The 21614-nt window shown below is 36.5% G+C and overlaps 2 protein-coding genes and 1 long non-coding RNA gene across 3 annotated transcripts; 1 reads left to right on the top strand and 2 right to left on the bottom strand.

The window, feature by feature from the left end:
* Window positions 1-70: 70 nt before the first annotated feature.
* On the bottom strand, window positions 71-12109 carry LOC109063929 (isocitrate dehydrogenase (NADP(+)) 2). The gene is made up of 11 exons (XM_042743960.1): window positions 11912-12109; window positions 6177-6268; window positions 5193-5358; window positions 4628-4788; window positions 4384-4527; window positions 2755-2891; window positions 2386-2537; window positions 2012-2124; window positions 849-946; window positions 617-709; window positions 71-453 (listed from the first exon to the last, which is right to left on the bottom strand). Exons 1-11 carry the CDS (start codon window positions 12021-12023, stop codon window positions 369-371), a joined length of 1353 nt encoding a protein of 450 aa, XP_042599894.1. The 5' UTR covers window positions 12024-12109; the 3' UTR covers window positions 71-368.
* LOC122140413 lies at window positions 11084-12046 on the top strand. The gene is made up of 2 exons (XR_006157080.1): window positions 11084-11775; window positions 11887-12046. It is a non-coding gene; the product is annotated as an uncharacterized LOC122140413 (long non-coding RNA).
* Window positions 12110-16324: 4215 nt separating the features above from the next.
* On the bottom strand, window positions 16325-19937 carry LOC109063948 (ankyrin repeat domain-containing protein 34C-like). The gene is made up of 2 exons (XM_019080959.2): window positions 19679-19937; window positions 16325-18544 (listed from the first exon to the last, which is right to left on the bottom strand). The coding sequence occupies exon 2, from the start codon at window positions 18511-18513 to the stop codon at window positions 16918-16920; it is 1596 nt and encodes a 531-aa protein (XP_018936504.1). The 5' UTR covers window positions 18514-18544; window positions 19679-19937; the 3' UTR covers window positions 16325-16917.
* Between the last annotated feature and the right edge of the window lie 1677 nt (window positions 19938-21614).

Raw genomic sequence — 21614 nt, 5'->3', positions numbered from 1 at the left:
AATTAATACATTTATTTACCTTTAACCATGTGGAGTGTGTATATTGTGATAAACCACACAAGAACAGGGATCCAGGTGGCAGAAATTTATTAGAGGGTCTCTCACGTGGCCCTTGAACTTTCTTTTTCTCCTATGTTTTTATACAGTATCTGACATACAGTACTTCATCTTACAAAAATAGACCCCTGGAGGTGCAGGAAGAGATGGGATCACCCATCATCAGGATTAGCTAACAGAACAGCTAGTATCATCACTATGTTTTTTTATTACTCCTCCCTTCATACATTATATTGTATTCATGACCTTTAAGTTAAAAATGAGGTACAAAAAGACATAACACTCTCCGTGGTGTCCAGGCCCGTTGTCCTTCATTTGCCCAGAGCCTTGTCCAGGTTTGTCTTGATGGCATCCAGGAAGTCTGTGGTGTTGACGTAATGCTCGTTCAGCTTACAGCTGTGGTCACATGAAGACAAATGTTAATGACATCAGCTAAAGAAAACCTTAACACTTGATGTCAGCAGTTTTATCATTAGGGTAAGTCCTTTAATGGAGGTCAAAGACATTAAACCTGGATCATTTTTTATATGCTCTGAGTCTGAATAATTTGCTGACTTACTTGGCGAGACCATGAATGCAGCCAGCCAGATCCTTGGTCATCACGCCACTCTCCACAGTCTCCACGCACACCCGTTCTAGAGTCTGAGAGAACCTGCACAGCGATGGACAACGATTAAGAGTTACACTTGTGTTTAAACATTACTGCTATGATAGGAATGCTGCTGCATTGAAATAAATCTCCCCATCTTAATCCTATAGTACAGATGACTGGCAGTAATAAATGAACTTACTTGATCAGGTCTGGGTTTCCATCAAGTTTGCCACGGTGTTCCAGTCCCCTGGTCCAAGCAAAGATACTGGCAATGGGGTTAGTGCTAGTTGGCCTTCCCTGTGTAAAGTTAAAAATCAATTATGATAATTCCTTTGGCTTTTGGCTGCAATTTCAAGCACTACATTGCAGACAATTCATACACAATTGCATAGTAAAAAATTGGTATTTGCACCCAATTACAGAATACATACGTATACAAAAAGCAGGGTATTTTAGATATTAACATTTTATTAATTACAAAATATTATAATTACAGTAAATTGTATACTTGATCACAAAATATTACATTATACTATATATACAAAATAAACATTATGTATGTATGTATATATGTGTATGTATACGTATATATGTATGTAATGTATGTGTAAACGTATACGTATATATGTATGTATATGTGTATATATATATATGTGTATGTATACGTATATATGTATGTATATGTGTATATATATATATATATATATATATATATATATATATATATATATATATATATATATATTTTTTTTTTTTTTTTTTTTAAGATTGAAAGCTGAATATTCAGCAGCAATTACTCCATTCCAGACTGTCAATTGATTCTTCTGAAATCATTATAATATGCTGGTTTGGTGCTCAAGAAACATTTCGTAATATTATTAGTGTTGAAAAAAGCTGAGCTGATTAATATTTTTGGGGACTGAAACTTGAAGGATTCTGTCATAAATCAAAACAAATAAAATTTGTTTGAAATATTTAAATAAAGTATTAATTATAAATGTATCATATTTCTGAATTCTGAAATACAGCAACAATAACAAGTGTTCCATAAAATTTTTATATTTACTAAAGGGCACATATGCTCTTTTAAAAAATATTTCAATGTTAAGTTAAATGTTCAATGTTCAAATGCTGCTGTTTTAAGGCTGCCATTTTTTCCTCTCACCACAAGATGGCATAAGGAGATTGTGGATCCTCCTGGTTTATTTAATTTAATTTAATTTAAATTTTTGTTACTTGCTTGTGTGTTACTATTTGTGTTAAATATATTAAAAAACTAATTTTCAATTTTCTGTCTCAAATCTAAATCGGTCAAATCTAAATTATTTATCAAAATAAATAAAAGAACTGAAATAAACAAACCTTCTGGTGCTCACGATAATGCCTGGTTACTGTGCCATGAGCTGCCTCGGCCTCAATGGTCTTTCCATCAGGACACACCAGCACAGATGTCATCAACCCCAGAGAACCGAAACCTGCAGACAATATTCAACATCCTTTAATAGAGTATAAAATTATTTCAAATATCCTCCTTTATGCTTCATGGGCACCATGTGCCTTAAAAAAAAAACTGGCAGCAATTTATTTAGACCATCAACAGTCTGGAGCATGATGATGACTTGAAGGGCTAAAACCAAAAACTGCCATAAAACAGTTCTGGTTCTAATTGGATGAACATGGTTGTAATGTGAAACAGGCTGACATTTTTTTAATAGATCTTTTTCTCTTTTATTTACCCTGAGCAAGGATGTCAGACTGTACATCTCCATCGTAGTTCTTGCAGGCCCACACAAAAGCACCTGATGACTTGAGCACCTGAGCCACCATGTCATCGATGAGCCTGTGCTCATACCATATCTTCTGCCTGTCAAACTCTGACTTGTAGTTTCTACCCATAGAAAACAAACAAAAAAAAGACGGTTCAGTATTCTGCATTGAAATTACTTTCGAAGAAAAATACAGTTTCACATGTCAGCACTGTGACAGCATCTCAAAGCGCTAATCTCATAATTACACAGCAACACACGCTCAAAGAAAACACACGGTGGAAGTGTGTAAATAACAAGCGTGCCAAAGACACTGATAAATCCAATGCTTTTTCTCACTTCTCATAGATATCCTGGAAAATGTCCTTGAATCTGCCATCGTAAGCCTTCAGGATGGTGTTCTTGGTGCTCATGTAGAGAGGCCATTTCTTCTGAATGGCATACTGGAAGCAGCTGTGAGCGAAGCCAGTGATGGACTGTTAAAAAGAGACGAAAGACAGAATGTCACACAAGTGGGAAAATAGATGTTCCACTTTCACAATGGGGAATTCAACTAGGAAACGCTGGCTGTGTAGTTGAGCAAAAATCACTCACTTCAAATGTGAAGTGGAAAAGGTGTAAAAAATGAATTCCAGCACTATCAATTTGCTGCCTATAATGAACAGACACTTCATTCAGTCAATCTCTTTTGAGGGGAAAAGGAGGCCACTAGCAGCACCACCTCTGGAGCAGCCTGAAGGCAGACACCTCATCTGTTGTAAAGCCAAACAGACCATTTCCCTGACTACAAACAAAGACCTCAGGGTTCACTGAAGGTACACGAGCTGAGGGAGGTCATCTATTATCTAGACTTCACCCACCCGGAGGTGTAAGTGCAGAACACAACAGAATTTGAGTCAAAAGGCCTTAATTATACAAACTCAGAATACACCAGACAGTCTAAAAATGTTTCTAATTTAAGGTGTTATTTTTACATCTTCAAGATAGATCACCACCAGAGTATAAGCTCATTAACAGAAAAAGACATTTTTCAAATTCATATTATCCATTTGCCAATTTTTTATTTCAGTGGAAATTAAGGAGGTCCCAGTAGATACGCGGTTTTGGATTTATTCCAATGCTTTGAACACTTTAACACCGCTGGATGTTGTAATTCATTAATTCAATTACTGGATTTTTAAATCAACTTACTTTGAATTCACAAAACAATAATTCTCAACCGAGCAAGTAGTTAAATATGACCTTTATTCTTCTGTAAATGTTTCCATACACACTACTGTTCTAAAGTTTTAGGTTGATAAGTTTATTACTAAAAAAAAAAAAAAAAAAAAAAAGTATCTTATGCTTAAAGTCTTTATTTGATTAAGTAATATCGCGTAACAATTTTAAATGTTTCAATTTCAATGTAAAAAGCCAAACTACATTTTCAGCAGCCATTACTCCAGTCTTCAGTGTCACATGATCCTTCAGAAAATTCTAACAAGCTGGTTTGGTGCTCAAGAAACATTTTTTACCATTATCAATGTTGAAAACAGTTGTGCTGCTTAATGTTTTTTTGGGTAAACAAAAATGTGATTTTTTTTTTTCAGGATTATTTGCTGAATAGAAATGCCAAAAGAACAGCATTTATTTGAAATAGAAATCTTTACATTACATTATACATGTCCTCACTGTTCATTCTGATCAATTTAATTATTCCTTGCTGAATCAAAATATTATACAAAATTTACTGACCCCAATATTTTGAACAGTTTTGTAGATATATTTATTCAAATTTAGATTCATGCTTTTTTATAACTTGTGTAGAAAAATATACTTTTCATATATTATTTCCTTTTTTTATGACTGTGGGTACCAATTATAAGAAGAGTTATTGTTATTTTCACAGATTGGTTATGATATCTTAGTGTTAAAAAAAAAAAAGAAACAAACAAACAAAAAACCCATTATATGCATATGTCCACTGACCTCGTCAGTATTATACATTCCCATTCCACAGCCACCACCAGGGAAATCGAACACCTCCCACTCCTGGGCTTTGCTTCCATCAGCTGGAGAGAAGACCATTTTGAATTTGCCTGGTTGGCTCACAACAAAGTCTGTTGCTTTGTACTGCAAATCAACAAGAAGATTGCAGTTCAGTGGGAATAAGAACACACTGGGGGGAAAACGTAAAAATTTAAGACCACCCAGATCATCCAAAAAAGCAGACCTGGTCACCGTGGGCATGTCTGCCAATGGTGATGGGCTGTGTCCAACCAGGAACAAGTCTGGGAATGTTCTTGCAGATGATTGGCTCACGGAAGACAGTGCCGCCCAGAATGTTCCTGATGGTTCCGTTAGGGCTCTTCCACATTTTCTTCAGCTTGAACTCTGTCAAATGTCATTGATGACAAAGATTAACATAATGCACTTAAAGATATGCCATTATGCTTTTGTTTCTAGAAATATGAATAAAAACAGTTCCAACACGTGGCTTCTGTAGCAAAATGACTTGTGTAAAATTAGTAGTTGACCATTATGGATTTTTTAAATGGCTAAGAGAGCAAGATGATAAAAACTGATGTTACCAATTCAACGGTCAAATTTAAATGAATATTTATTTTTACATTTGCCCAATTCACAATTTTTAAACCAAAAATAAATGTACTGGAAGAAAAACTGATAAAAACTAGATCAGTTATCAACTGATGTTGATAATGTCAAAATGAGCAAAGTGTACAGCACGGCCAATACATTGATGTGTCAGAGCAAATATCAAGTGAGGTGTGCCATACCTTCGACCCTAGCTTCGTCAGGTGTAATAGTGGCGCATTTCACAGCAACATTGTATTTCTGGGTAGCTAAAGCAGAGTCGATTGTGACTTGGTCATCAGTCTGGTCACGGTAAGGAAGACCCAGGTCAAAGTACTTCAGCTCCACATCCACATTGTTCAGAATGAGCTGCACACAACAATTTCATGTTAAAGGTGTAAACAGAGTCATAAAAAAAAATAAAAAAAAACATTAAATACATTAAAGCAAGACATTTGATGAATTTATTTTATCCTAAAAGAGGGATGATTTTTTTTTTTTTTTAATACTTGCTTCTACCACATCTTAATATTAAGTTTGATGATGCAAAAATTTCACACTCCCCCTATAAATTACGCCACGCATGATCATTTAAATTCTGATTGAGCCTAAACACCATAGTTATAATCTTTGGATTAATGGCATTGTTTTTCTGGCTATAAATAATGAGCCCATTCTTATTCTCCACAGAATTGGCAGAATAATTTCAGTTTGTGGAACGTCACCACCACCATCTGCCATCTCTCTCACGAGGCAGACGGCCAGTCAGTGAGAATGACCTCAACACTGGCCTTGCCCCTGCATGATGTGGCCGTAATCTCCCGGTCTTCCAGTAAGCCTATCACACTGTCTTTTAAAAAAGGAGACCTGCGTAACATGCCAATCACTCCTCCACTCTCTCCTCATCTGTTTAATTCTCCCAAGAGACGCTGTCACATTCCCTTTGCAATTTCCATCTCCTTTTGTCTTTCTACTCTTGTCTAACCCAATTTTCATTCTGTCTGTGCCTGTCTAGGCTTCTCACTCTCCTGTTTCTCTCTTTCCTGTGCCCTCTACATCTTTCCCTCCCGCATTCTGTTCCTCTCGGTGAGTGTGTGTGTGTGTCACCATTTTAAAAATAGACTAGACAGACACTGCTTCCCTCCCCCTCATTCTCTCACTCACTCACAAGCTTGGCGTTTAAGCACCTTTTCTTTGATGAACTCCCAGATGATCCTGGTCATCTCATCTCCGTCCATCTCCACCACCGGCTTTGCCACCTTGATACGTTTATCGGCATCTGTCAAATAAAACAAAAACAATCTTTCGATCAGGCTGTTTTTTCGTTCAGGCCTGAATAAGGGATTGTTTCTTCCCACTCGTGAGACAACCGGAAATTAGTGGTATAAAGACATATAAAGCCCCATTCACACCACTAGCCACTACTCAGCGGTCGCTAGTAGGCCTTCTGAGCTCTGGTCATGAACGTCACTAACAATAAAATGTAATTTTATGCCAACACTGACAACTTTTATGCTGCTAAATATCAGTATTCCAGAGGGAAGAGCTTGTGTGAAAACTAATTGTGTGTTACATTGCTCTCTATAATCCAAACCAATTTTGTAATACAAGGCTATTTTTAAGATTATCATCTGACCACATCATACACTACTGTTCAAAAATTTGATGCCAGTATAATTTTGAACACTTATTCAGCAAGGTTGCATTAAATACATCAAATGAGACAGAAAAGTTTTTTTTTTCTTTAAATAAATGCTGTTCTTTTGAAATTTCTATTCTTCATAGAATTCTGAAAAATGTATCACCACTTCCACAAAATAATAAGAATCACAACTGTTTTTAACAGTAAAAGAAACATACCTTGAGCACCAAATCAGCATTATAAAGTGGCTTCTGAAGGATCATGTGACACTGATAATACATTACTTATAATATATTAAAATAGTAAAGCTAATTTTGAGTATTTCACAACATTACAGTTTAACTTTTTTTTGTTTGTTTGTTTGTTTGTTTGTATCAAATAAATACAGACTGTGTGAGCATAAGAGATTTCTTTCCAAAAACTACCAACCCCAAACTTTTGAACAGTAGTGTAAACATGAAAATATACATGAAAAATCTGTCCAATGACCATCTTATGAGCGAATAGCTTGATATTTAGTATTTGCAGCACAGTTTGCACTGTGGTTTTGTTACTTCCTGTTAGGGCTTGACAGTAGAACAGTATACACCATCTCAACTCAAGTTACTAACATACAAAAAAAAAGGCATTAGCATATGGTTATTTCACATATGTATTATGTAGTGCTCTTTGAAACTTCAAAAACACCCTAAGCATTAAGCAAAGTTTTGGGTTTTGGACAATATGAGCATAAACCCTTATCATTTCTTGGCATAAATCTATGAAGTAACTTTGCAATTATCATTGAACAACAGCAATGATTTTCTTCTTGATTGCATAATAATGGCAATCTAAACATCTGACCACCAGACATGGCACCTTTGGCAGCTGTAATGCCTGATTACTGGATTAAACTTTTAAAGATTATTGGGTCAGCACACTTTTATAGCTTTACTGGCTGATTGCCAATTAAGGTTAAAAGATAACAGAACAATTAGAACACCATTGAGAGATGCTTTACAAATAGTTCTTAGTTAATATTTCTATGTCCTGAATTCAGGAGTTTTTTGGGGGGGTTTTATTATAGGTTGTGTTGCCCATTATCAATACAAAGTCCTCACAATATGATAAAGATTTATGTTGTTATTGTCCAAAACACCACTTTACCCAGGGCGTTTCCAAAGCATGAAGAAATGATAAAGATATAAAATGACTCATACCACCCACTCCTGCTTGATGCTAAAAGAACCAATTTGCAGCAATTTCATGAATTAAATGTCTACCTTTAGTGTTTTAAACACCTTTTTATGCCACTGCTTTGCTCTAAAGCAAGTAGAGGTCATCTCACTCTCCTTTTCTCTCAGTGGGAACAAAGTAAAGGAAGGAGAGGGAGCCAGGGAAGGAATCAAGTGACTTTGTTACACTTGCCAAGTTCCTGCTACAGAGCCACTCCATCTAAAGAGTCGGCAATGCTGTCAAAAACAGTAAAAGAGTTCATAAAAGACAAAATGCTGTCGATAAAGCATGGCATAATCACCTTTATAAGGACTGTGGGTAACACATTTACCATACCTAACTGATGTAACACTCTATAAACTACATCTTCAATCTGTTTCAGCAGCCAAAGGTCACGTCCTTCAAGTCAAAGTTCATTTCAATCAAGTTTAATTGCAGCATGACACAGAAAGTCACACAGAAAAAAAAGATATCAAATATTTAACATGTATTATGCAACAGACTTACATAAAAGATGAATATAAAAGCCTTCTATAAAAGATTTAGGTCCAGCAAACCCAAGATATCATCCACCAAAACACCACCACTAAGCTACAGAAGGGCCAGAAAAAACATCTTTCAGATGGAGTTACTGCTTATCACAGCTGTGTCAACCAAAAGTGCATTATGGGTAATGCCTTTCACTTGAAACCTGACAGGGTTCATAAACAGAAATTACAAAAACAGGGAATCCTGGGGAAAAGAATCCTCTCACTAATCATAAGCACTGGGACAGAGGGCTAAAGGGGGAGGAGGAGTACATGGGCAGGATTATGTAAGCATGCTTCAATGCCCAGTTTCTAACAACACTGCAGCCATCTGCACAGCAAATGAATCCTCCCATATACAATTCATTTATGCTGAGCTGCAGCATGAACTAACATGCCATGATGGACTGCAGATAGCTCACGTTTCCTCTGAATTTCTGCGAAATGTCATCCAATGGGAAACAGAATCTGCAAAGAATGCTGAACAAGATCATGTGATCTGCAATCCAGTGGCCTTGAGTTATTCTTACTGGAAATTGACTGTGATGAAATAACATGCTTCACATGTATTGAGCATAAAATAGCACACTGCCACTTTACTCCTACACTACTGTACAATGGATGATACTCTGGCATTGCACTAGAATCCAGCTGGTGCCACATTACCTATTTTAGGAACCTTTTATAAATATGTTTAAATACAAACAGTAGCTTCTAAACTATCATTTACTTTTAGGGCAATAATTCTTAACCTAAATTAAAATAATTTATGATCAAGCATACAGTAAAGACACTAAAACTGTTAAATGTTATTGCTATTTAAAATAGCTTATTTTTAACATATTTTAAAATGTAATTCATTCCTGTGGTAGCAATGCTAAATTTTCAGCAGCCATTACTCCAGTCTTCATGTTACATGATCCTTCATAAATCATTTTAATATGTTGATTTGGTGCTCAAGAAACTTAATATTTTTGTGGATATGCAAAACCTTCTTTCAAGAGTTTTTGATAAATAGAAAGTTCAAAAGAACAGCATGTACTGACACAGTAGGATTTCATGACATTATAAATATCTTTACTCTCACTTTGATCCTTTTTAATGCATCCTTGCCAAATAAATAAACAAACAGACCACAAACATTTTAGCGGTAGTGTAAGTGTTTAATTCAAATGTATTTAATATCTTGTTACATGTTCTGCACCATGGCTCTTAGAGTCACAATATTTCATTTCTGTACCTACCATGTAAGATAAAAATGACAATAAAACAACACTGACTTATGAACTAGCCTACTTCTGACTTTTTTGCCTTTCAATAACATTTGCTTGCAACTAATTTCTGAATCTTATTAACAGTTCTATATTTATCTTCATATTTCTATAAATTATCTTTACAAAAAAGGTATGTTGCATTTCCAAGTAAACTGTCAATGTGGCCATTAAAGAAACATGTCATTTACACACTTGAACCATTCCAAATGACAGAACTTGTTTGCAAACTATTCCATTTATACCTAACTAAAGGAAAAGGCCAAGTCAACCCACATGTATATAAGCCTCTACACAAAGCATGTGGTCAGAATATCAGATAGCAAGCAATCACTCCCACATGACCCTCTGATTTTCAGTTGTCAAGGACATTTGCAAACATAAGTGTACACTTGTGCTCCACACTTGAATTTCAGTAGTAAAAAAAAAAAAAAGTGAGGCGAGTATGTTCACAGAGTAGTCACAAATCAACTGGGCAAATGTTCCTATACTCTTTCCTACTGACGACCTACAAAAGCAGCTCAAGGGTGACACTTTATGAAGATGCTGTACCATAGAGGGACTAAAAATAATAAAAGCTAACCAGCTGGGTTGAAAAAAAAAAAAAAAAGAATTCCAGATGCTTCTCTTAATATTGGAAAATAGCTCAATACTTCAAAGGTCAAAATCTATATAAAACATAATCCCACCCAAAATTGATCTTTTTACTTATATATTATATATGATTGCATATCATGTACATATTATATATTCAGGCATAAATTACATCTATTAAGCTTTAGAAAATGTCACAGAGGTTAACAAATAAGTAGGCCTACTGTGGGCTTCTAGGCTCTCCTTACAACCCATAAAACCACTTGGCAAAAGTCTTATCCAACCTTGTGACTTTAATGAGAGAGAACATGCAAGTGTGCTTGGCATTGTGCCTGAACTGATGTCAGCAAAGCCAATCTTCTTGATACAACACCGCTATGCATTGCATAAACTGTGGCTGACACTTCACCTATATTAGAAGCTCAATGAAAGACCCATAATCACCCAAAAACACCTTGGGGAATAAGGCACGCCTTCAATAAACTTGCCAATACAACCGTTTTAATGTGGTATTTCTCGAGTGCAAAAAGTTGGCATTATCATCACATGCAATCATTTGGATGTGATGAAAGAGTACTGGTGTTAATTAGGACTAACCCATTCTAAGTAAAGTGTAAAGGTGACCCGGAGGCCATGAGGGCTGGCGTACACCAAGTAAACCACCAACATTTGGACAATCTTCCATGACAACTAATTACCTAGCACAGAAGGACTGCTAGTGTCAGTCAAAACATGACACCAATTCATTCAGTTGTGCCTAAAGTTCTGCCCTTCATTTGTCCCTTGTTTCAAAGTAACACCCTAAGATGCATGTTTCAGAAGATAAGCTACAATCTATCAGAAAGTCCAAACGTTAGTTCAGTTGCTGCATCAAACAGGGCATTTAAATCAATCCATAACAAATAGTGCATATAAAACTAGGGTGTAAATGTTATGTGCTATGTGTAGCAGTCAATTATCATGTTTAAAACAGATAAAGTGCTTGTCGGTCATTTACATCTTAATTTTCATAGTCTGCACTCAGTCAATAGTAAAATTAGACGTGCTGACCAGGCCGGTTGACCTTGAAATGATTTCATACCGCACAACAAGCAAAACCCCACATGAACACTCATTTAACTGATTACCGATTTATTTTACATGACAAAGCGGTTCGGTTACATGTTCATTATTATATTTGCAAGAGTATTTTCGGCACGAATGGTTTCATAAGTCACCCCGCAGTCCATCCAAATACACTCAAACGACTCTCTGACGACGAAGTCAAATTGTTCAACCGTGCAACGATGTTATGAAGACATCGCCTTTAAGAAACGGCATCTTAAACACAATGGTTTAAATGATGCTAATATTTCATGTATGTTGCTCTTTTACATCTTATAAGCGAACAATGGAGAGCGACTTGTGCCTATATGCGGCCGCGCGCGATTCCCGCTTCACGTACAACGTCACCGAGAAAATAGCGTTCTGCTGTGGCGCTACTGAAGCCGCGAAGAGATGGAAATATGCAACCGGCGTTTCCCGATACAAACACGAGGTATGTGGCAGGGGTGAAAGGAGATTTCAATTTAAAAGCACATCGTCTCAGAAAAGCATTAACCGGTGTTAAAGCGCCGGTTAATGCGGCTTTGTATTGACACATTTATAGACAATTGTGGAAGTGGAAAACTCACAGTTCCTCTGTTGCAAACTCTGGCAAGAAGCTGGAGCAAGAACGGCGGGGGATTTGGATAGAGTGGCCGCAGACCTAGCGAGAGAGCTGAGGACCTTCAAGTAACCTGCCATGGTTTTTTGTTTTTTTTCTCGCCGAAAACACTAGAGGTTGCTGCCCGACTTCACTCCGGTCGAAGGAAGGGTCGAATGAATCGGAGCATACAGCAATAAACGTAGCTCTTCTCCGCCTCCATCTCGGAGCCGACGTCACAGTTACACGGGGTCAGGACTAAAAGTCATCGATGCGGTGAATGGCCAATCATATTTGAATAAGCAACACATCGATGTTCCACCTGGTGACTTTTGATAACGCACCGTTTGCACGTTCCCTTTCATTTTCATTTAACCCTTCACGGGCGTCCGGGGTTATATATTTACGAATTTTTATTTTTGGTGAATTTTCATTTATGTATAATTTTATTTTTAATAAATAAGAATATACTTTCAGTTCCAGAATTACTTTCATAGAATGTCAGTATGTAAAAAAATTGTGGTGTTTTATTTGTAGTTTTGACATAAGTAGGCTAACAGACTTTCTAAACGACACAGAACAGGCAGATAACCTCTTCACATTCCGTTGTCTGGTTGCAGAGCAGCCCCGCTAATTTTAGACGGGTTGGGTTACCATACTGAGCGAAAGAATGGGAGGTGCGCAGTCTGATTGTGCGCATGCGTCGTAGAGCTACTGCAGGTCACTTCAAGGTGCAAAAGCTGGAGTGTCTGAGTCGTTGAAGGTTGAGTGCTTGTATCCTTTAAAATTATACTACATAACAGTGTTGTTGACAAATACTATCATACGTTTTATGTTCATTTTCAGATCAGGTGTTATTGGTAACTTGGGCCTTATTGTTAAAGTAACAAATATACAATAATATGCATATATAAAAAAGTAAGATATTTAAGATTGCACACATTTATTCACATTCTCAATACTTGTTGAAATTAGACCGAATTGACAGTATCAATGTACTCTGGCTCTGTGACAAATAACTCACCATTTCACAGTTTATTCTATTCAAAGTCTTAGGGGGAAAAAAAAGTTCAAATTTAAATTCCTCAAATACTTCACATGATTCTGACAAGGAAACAGATTGAGTAGGAAATTCCATAGCCTGTCTTGTTATCATGTTATCAAGTCTAGGCTATTTTTAAAATTCAGCATGCAAATATTGCTTCACTGACCTACATGTCAACATGACCTCTGTTATCATTTAGAGGTCTGAAACATGTGTAGTTCACAGTGAACTGTTTACTCTACAGTGTTGGTCTGCTTACAGTACTCACTCAGCATAGGTCAAAGCCAAAAAAAAAAAATGCAATTATTTTCACAGCTGGAATTGGTTCACCACCATTGAATTACTGCTCTGTACTTATAATTATGAACAACAGAACAGTGTGGTACTGATGAGAACATTCTGTCGTGTGGTTATAATGACAGTTTAGGGAAGAAATAACAATGCACCAAAAGAGACAAGTTGACAACAGTCTTTATCAGACTATATTTTATAGTAATAATGATAATAAAATATTTTTGTATTAATTATTTTAGGTTTATATACTGCCTTAAGTGAACAATATGTTTAGATAATGTTTTAATAATAATTTAAATAATGTTTAAATAATAATAATTATTATTATTATTATATACATTTTTATAGTGCCATCTGGTGGAGTTAAAGACTTAATGTAAGTAAGTATAATGTAATTAAATTTGGTTTGCATCTTGTGTTTCTAAAAGCTTTAGTTTAGAGAGGATTACTAAAATATTGTAGATAGTTAAAATAGTATAATATATACAATATACATTACAAAGTTTAATATATAGTCTAGCAAAAGTAATAATTCCAACAATATTATTTGTATCAAATGTGTGAGTTTTTGTAGAAAGAACAAATTTCAAATTTGTGTCACATTCAGATCATCATATAATCTTATTTGCATTTTACAGTATTTATTTTCCATTTAGAGTAAAGATGCTACAACTGTATGTCCACCAGGGGTCAGTAAGAACTCATTATTCAATTTTTTGGCGAAGATGAGGAAAGGTTTCCAGTTTAGTTTATAGTATGTAACATAATAAAAAATATACTATACACCTACATTGATTATTTTTAGTTCTCTTGTAGTATGTTACACATCCAGTATTATGAGTGGTCTGTGCTAGATTATTTGTATCACTTTATCACACATAACAAACGTCTTGTTTGTGCTTTATAACATCCCAGTGTAAATAAACAGCAGTTATTAAGTTATTTTACAACAACCTGTTTATGGAATTACTGCTTTAGGAACACTATGGGCAACCAAGGAGGCAGCTTAGTCAACAATGAATCATAATGTAAATATAGTACATGCTAAACCTTAAACCTTACAGGTTATCCAGGGATTTTAACTTACAACACTTAGAGTTTACAGAAAGTTATGTGAAAAACAAGCAAAAAATAAATGAGCTAGTGAGTGGCAGTTCTGTCAGTGAACATGTCTTGGTTCAAGCTGACAGCTAAAGACATCACATTTTATTTGTTTTTGCAACACCCATTCTAGCTTTCCGTGTGCATTTTTCATGCTAGTATCATTCGTTCACTGTAGAAACAAATACGTATAGCCCAAACTGTAGGCCTCCTTTGGAAGAGCATCTTCTACAATCCCTTAATGTACTTTATTAGGATTGCCAACGACTTTACATTCTACAGTGGATTAGATCTGGAAAAAGAAACTAGTACAGGTAAAGGTGTCATCTCACGAGATGTCCATGTTGTTACATCCCTGAAATATACAATCAATTTAACCTACAAGTTTTTACTTTTTATGACCACAGAGACTTCTAATCTAAACCAGTAGATCCTTTAGGGGCAGAAGAATGACACAGACTGGAGACTAGGGATCTGAATGCTGCAACGATTGGTCTGTCCTGTTCAACATAACAGGTGGCTTCACGATCATTTAAAATGTCAGACTTTGAGATTAGAAAGACCAGTTAGATTGTACAGATTGTCACAGACATTTATTCAAAATATACAAGAAACTACATACAAAAATACTATGCATCAAACAATGTAAACATGAGCGCAACCAATAGTATGCCTCACAGTTTTAATATAAGACAGTTGTGATAAAACCTTTTGACGTGCTCTCATTTGGGGCTCGTTAAATTTAACTTTTTTCAATTTTTACTATTGAATTGCATGAATGCCAGCAGTTATGAATTATAAATTGTTATTATTATTAATATAATTATTATTAGTGACCCATATATTTATGTCATATGCATCACAGACCAGGTCTAAATGCATCTGTTGATTGCTTATGTTTAATGTCTAAATTCAGGGGAAATGAGTGAGGAGTTAGCCAGCTAACTCTAGTACTACAAAACATTTATTATTTGACAGCCTTATGCAGTCAAGTGGCTCTTAAACATTATAGCAGCAATGAATCTGAAGCACTTTGCATTTGCACAAAAAGTAACATGGGCACATTAGTTCTACCACATAACATTGGCTGACAAATGGATATACCTACGTTCACATTTGTCTGTACAATAGTCATTGGTTTATCACAAGGCATGTTCCGCTACAGACTTTATCTAAATATCTTATGATAGGCTGTGATCGAAGTATTATTTGGCCATTTTTGTTGTCATCATTATACTTCATGTCATGTGATTTCTTACTTGCAGCATACTGATTCTAATATTGTGATTCAAATGCTGCTTAATAATATTTTATTAAAAGTAATCTGTGATGCAGAACACCTTTTACTTTCCCTCAAAGGCACTATACACTAATTAGCTACAAACATTCAATCTCATCATGGAATGAACTGACACTTTATATATGTAAAGACTGCCAACCTAACAAGGTTAACTAAGGGCTCTACGACTATATGAATCATCTTTGCTTTAAGGAGTAAGTAATAATTAAACTTGCAATGTTGCATGTATTATTGCAACTGACGTAGGATGTAATCAATTACAAGAGACATATTTCCCTATAATTTGCTCACAGATGGTCAGTATTTCTTACAGAATCTAGATAAGATATGCATGTAATGATACATCTGCACAGAGCTGTTATTAACATCAACATTAAAAAGCTAACATACTGTATTGTATGTATAGTGATAAGAGAAAAATATCTCTTGCATCTCCTCTTTCTTGCTACAGTTCTCAACCAGATTAGCTTTTCTTGCTGGACTTCCAGCTTTATAATCATGAGCCAATGGAATGCTCTCTTTTAATGGGTATGATCTGCTGACCTCTCCGACTCCATTTTGACAGTCTGGTTTTGCATTCACTCTCCTGTCTGCCTTAATGAATCTCATGGAGAGATGTCTAGACTTTGAAGATATACAGATATTTCTGTCTCTGTTTGTGTTTGCAGCAGAAGAGCCGTGCTTAGAACTAGCTGTAGTCAAGCTGTCAAATTCAATCTTCATACGCAAGAGAATAATAGCACACTCTCTCACCTACTCTGTAAGAGGACAAAAACTACCTTTGTTGCGGAATGGAAAATTGCACACTTCTTTGTTGAATTTTTGTGACTGTTGTAAATCCCATTTACACCAACATCTATTTTGAGAGACTGCCTAAGTTTCCACTATAACATTACATTATATATTAAATCTAAACTAACCTTTAACAGGTTGCATCTTTAAATACCTTTTATAGACAATAAGCTCTTTATGCATCTGTGAGATTTAATTTTTTTTATCAATTTTTTTTTTCATTAGAGAAAGTTTAGTATTCAGTTGCTTTTTCAAAAATTCTCTTTTTGCTATTTGAAACTAGCAAGTAGATTAACATCTTGATACAATATCCCTTTGCCCTAAATGGCTACATTCAATGCTAACTACCTAAAATTCTATTACAGGTACCACCTGTTTTCCACCTGCCTAAGCGTCAACATTATCCAAAATCTCAGACGTATATTTATAATGTTACAGTTGCTACATCTACATAGACTGAGTTTCATGATTGATGATTGAGCTCTTCAAAGTTTGAAAGCTGCTTCATCTGTTCCACTTGCATAGAGTGCCTTCTCACAAGCTTCTTCTTCGTCCTGAGGTTGCCTCTCTTTGGTGAGTTGGGTGCTACGGGAGCTATTGGTCTGATACCTGCTGCAAGTGGGGATGAGGGTTTGCTGCTTGCCCCTATATCTGGAATCGGAGGGTTAGGGTTGACGTTTAATGGGGGAAGGTGACCTGGGCGGGTGTGGGATATATAGTCCAGCAATAGTGTTCCAGAGCCTCGCCGCTCTAGTAGGCCAGGTGCTCTGCATCTGGTTGTGCTAGGTGAAGAGGTACTGGGATTGCTGTCCAAGGACTCTCGTGAGCCTGTTAACATAGCAAGAGGGGATGTATTGAGCTTCCTCCTCTCTAGAGGTGCCTTAGGAGAGTCTAGCATGCTGGAATCTGAGTATAGCTGGGAGTCTGAGTCGTAGTGTTCATTCCCCAGTCTCCTCCGGTACACTGTGTCTCTGAGGCTAACTGGCCCCAGGTTTCCTCCAGGGCCCTCCTGTTCTGTGGGGACAGTGCTACGTCGTGCTAGGGGCTGGTGCTGTGCCAGCGATCTCTCATAGGAGGCTTTGGAAGATGTCGGAAGGGATGAAGTTGGCGAGATTTTTGTGGTCTGATCTCCCACCATCGGGAACAAGATATATTTTCCATCCATGCTGTTATGCCTGGACAAAGTACCTCTTTTGGACAGACTCATTCCGTTGACACCCGTGACAACATCTTCGTCCGAGTTAGCTCTCTTGCTTTCTTCATTTGCCGCCGCCAAGATGGAGGGGGCAATCAGACCCCAAGGCTCTGACTGTAGACGCTTAAGCTGGGGCAGACGAGCCCTCTTGGGGTTCACTGGCTTCTTACTAGGGGAAGTAAGTCCATTGGGAAGTTTGGCTGCTGTGATTGAGGCTGACTTAAATTTTGTTTGAAAATTGAATACAGTGTCTTTCTCCTCCTCTTTGCTGGGAGATGGCGATGCATGAAGGTCTATCTCTGATGGTGAGGCACATGGTGCTGGAGAGGTCCTCTCATCCAACTCTGGAGAAGGAGGGACATTCAGGTACTGCTTGGTTGTTTTGGTTCCAGATGGTGATTTGTCAGTAGTAATGATGATGACCTCCTTGCCTTTGGCTTTGCAGGCATCAAGGAGAACTTTTAGGATTTCTTTATCATCTGCATTGACAGCGTAGACTAAAGCAGAAGATCCATGACGGTCCTCCAGACTTGGATCAGCCCCATTGGTCAGTAGAAGTGAGACCACCTCATGTCCTGCCCTGTGGCTGCATGCATGCATAAGGGCTGTCCTTCCAGCTTTGTCTTGGATATTAGGGTCAGCTTTGTTGTCCAGAAGGTACTTGACAAGCTTAGCCTTGCTGACACTCTGCTGGTCAGAGTGTTTGGACATGCAGGCCACCATGAGTGGCGTCTCTCCACGATCGTTGCTTTCATTGATGTAGGCTCCACCTTCCAGAAGAAGCCTTGTAAGGCGCAAACGCCGAAGCCACACTGCTTTCAGCAGAGAGTTCCCATCTGTCCTGAGCTCCAGCACGTCAGCCATCACCCAGACTGGACCCAAATCAGCCTCAGTCCTGCAAGGCAAGAGCAGACTGCTGCTACAGCCATCAAACAGATCCCAGAGGCATTTCCATGTCACAAACACTTTAAATTTAAGCGATAAGGAAACTTGATGTTGATGTGTTAAACGTTGCATGAAATCAGGCTGTTTGTTTTGAAGAGCCACCAGGTGGCAGCCTGAATGCGCAGGAATGAGTTTTTGGAAGAGACGCTGAACTGACAGGTGGATCAGGTGCAAATGGAACTTTGAATTTGCGTGTTGTTTGTCTAAATGCGACTGAAATTTCTGAAATGTGTTGCATATCAAAACATATTTCTTTATATATATATGAATGTTTAAATTGATTTTATCAGTGACTGTTCTCAATATTTATAAATGTTTTATCAGGATTTAATATATAGTGACAAAAATACGATATGCTTCCATTCAACGACGTTATTAAATAGATGAATCTTACCTTTATCGTTTTTTTATTTATTTAATTTAAAGCAATTGCTTTGGTATGAATAGTCGTCCTCAATTGTCTTGAACCAGTTCTCGATCCAAACAATATATTCAGAGCAGTCTGTTTTTGTTATAATTTGATAACCGTTTGAAATTATTTGGACTTATTAAAAAGCAAAACGGGTTTTAATCAGGCTTAACTTAGCTGGTTGTATGTGATTTTACACACGGAAATATTACGACGGAATTAAAGGATTAATAATGAATTTTAGTTAAGTGTGAATGAATTAAACATGCTTCGTGTTATTTATTTGCGTTTTCAGGTAATCACAGCGTTAGCGATTTGGCACTGTCCATGGTGCTGAGAACATGAGAAAGATCAGTAAACATCTGCGATGTGCGCTGTGGAAATAAAACCCTCTCTCATCATTTTATAAGTAATAATTCCATATGCAGTTGTATCCACCTCTTTGTAAATCAGAACGTTGGTCTTTCCGTATTCAACTGTATTTTCTATTATCTAAAAAGTATTTGTGTGCATATGAGTTCCCTAAAATGTAGTTTCGTTTAAGATTGTAATATTATCAAACATATTGAATAATAATCATTTAATAGGCAAAATATAAGACAATTAGTCCAAATGTTTAATGCGTTTTCAAGGTAATTGGACACCTTAATAGATTAAGTTATAAAATTTCCTTACCTGGTTGACGCACAGGTTTATCATGGTAGAGTAAGTCCACAGTAATGCTCTCCAATATTCTCTACAAGCTATGGAGAGACATAGTTTCTCAGCACAGCTCGTGTAGTTATTTAGTTCAGACCATACAGAACTGTCCTATTTTAGGTTCAGTCCTACAGTGCAGCCACAACGACGCTCCAGCCCCACTGCTTTTGTTACTGAAACGCAAGAGACCAATCGTTACATTCCTATTTGCGCACCCAAGAATCACACTAAGACGTTGAGGTTATAAATAACTTCCCCCCTTTTCACTTCGTGAATGAAACGTGAATCTGATTGACGTCAGAATATACAAAAATAAATCGGTTCTGGTGTGAACCTGTCATATGTTGTCATGATGAGCACACACAAACAAACATTTTTCATTCCATTTTTTGTTTGTTTGTTTTTTTTTTTAGGTTTTTTTTTTAGGTTTCATTGAGACAAGGGAGACAATTTTTTATATGTACATTGAGATAATTCCGTATATATATATATATATATATATATATATAATGCATTTATAAATATAGACTACTGAATACAGATAAGCGTTTTTTGTTGTTGTTGTTGTTTTCAGCATCTGAAAATACTGATAAACACTAAAGACGTTTCAGCCCAGTTAGACTGTAAACATTAAACTAGTTCTGTTTGAATGTTTTTTTATTATAACTACAGTATACACAAATGTTGATTTTAGTGTGGTTTTATTAGTATAATTTTGGCATAGCACAAATTTAGATTAAGTCATACTATAATCTTGTTCATGACAAAAATTGCCATGTGTTATGAACAAGAGAAAATAATTATTTGATGTAACATGCTCAGCATTTTAATAGCTGCATATAGTACTGATTAGGTAGACAATAGCACACATGTTCTTTTGATTGGAACAGTTCAAATGCCCACTCTTATGTAAGCAATCATCTATCTATCTATCTATCTATCTATCTATCTATCTATCTATCTATCTATCTATCTATCTATCTATCTATCTATCTATCTATCTATCTATCTATCTATCTATCTATCTATCTATCTATCTAGGCTATCTATCTATCTATCAGCATTGCCACAGCTTATTGTGAGAGTTTGCATTGCAATTAAACACCCGTAACTTGTTCCAGCCATTTCAGTCATATATAGCATAATAGGGACAGTTCTATTTTTAGGTTGCTATGAGACAGCGCAGAATCATATTCTGACTGAGACCGATAGAATTTGTGGTGCTGGTGAAAGCATGATCTCAGATTATGAATAAATATTACAAAAATAACGAAAATATGAAACTATTACTCCAAGTAATATTGTGAGACTAAATCGTTTTTATGATAAAACCTCATAAAAATGGAAGACTTTTGTCTTGGATTGCCCCATGTCTTTCCTTTCCTCATGTTTTTAATAACACACATGGCCTGTGGCTATTTACTTTCTGATAAACTGCTCGCATGAACCCTATTTTCCAGTGGAGCAAAACAATGGTTCTTGAATGACTTTTCCCACATACTATCCCCACTTTTATTTGCTGATGATGGCACTTCTGATCACTTAGGAGAATATTATTATTTACCCAACCATCATGTCTGAGACAGAGGCTAGTTATGAAACTGCAGGGCGCTGCCCGTCTCCATGTTTGTGTTCATCCTGTTAATGGCGTCGTTTGGAGCCTCTCCAGCCATATGATCATGCTTCATTTATCTTTACAAAAGTTTCCAGAGCAAAGAAAGGTGGACAGTAACTTGAGGTTCAATATCTGCAGTGGGGTCACATCTTTTTGAGTTCTTCATGATATAATAGGGAAATAAGAAAAAAATCTATGCGTTTCATATAAAGCAGCTTTCGTGTGATGAGTGTTGTTAAGCAACAGAACTAAGGGTGGGTGGTGGTGTGGAAAACAGATGCAATAGCATGCCCACTG

Source organism: Cyprinus carpio, chromosome B18, assembly GCF_018340385.1.
Source record: "Cyprinus carpio isolate SPL01 chromosome B18, ASM1834038v1, whole genome shotgun sequence".
NCBI lineage: Eukaryota > Metazoa > Chordata > Actinopteri > Cypriniformes > Cyprinidae > Cyprinus > Cyprinus carpio.
The sequence above is the reverse complement of the archived record's forward strand: the minus strand, read 5'-3'. Positions and strand labels throughout refer to the sequence as shown.

What these genes read in the sequence shown, in the direction of transcription:
- LOC109063948 (XM_019080959.2), bottom strand. Translation starts at nt 18,513, where the DNA reads ATGGCTGACGTGCTGGAGCTCAGGACAGATGGGAACTCTCTGCTGAAA.
- LOC109063929 (XM_042743960.1), bottom strand. Translation starts at nt 12,023, where the DNA reads ATGGCAGGTTACTTGAAGGTCCTCAGCTCTCTCGCTAGGTCTGCGGCC. An exon ending in GAGTTTGCAACAGAGGAACT is followed by an intron (nt 6,269 to 11,911) that starts GTGAGTTTTCCA and finishes TTTATTTGACAG; the next exon opens with ATGCCGATAAACGTATCAAG. An exon ending in GAATGTATAATACTGACGAG is followed by an intron (nt 2,892 to 4,383) that starts GTCAGTGGACAT and finishes TCTTTTTAACAG; the next exon opens with TCCATCACTGGCTTCGCTCA.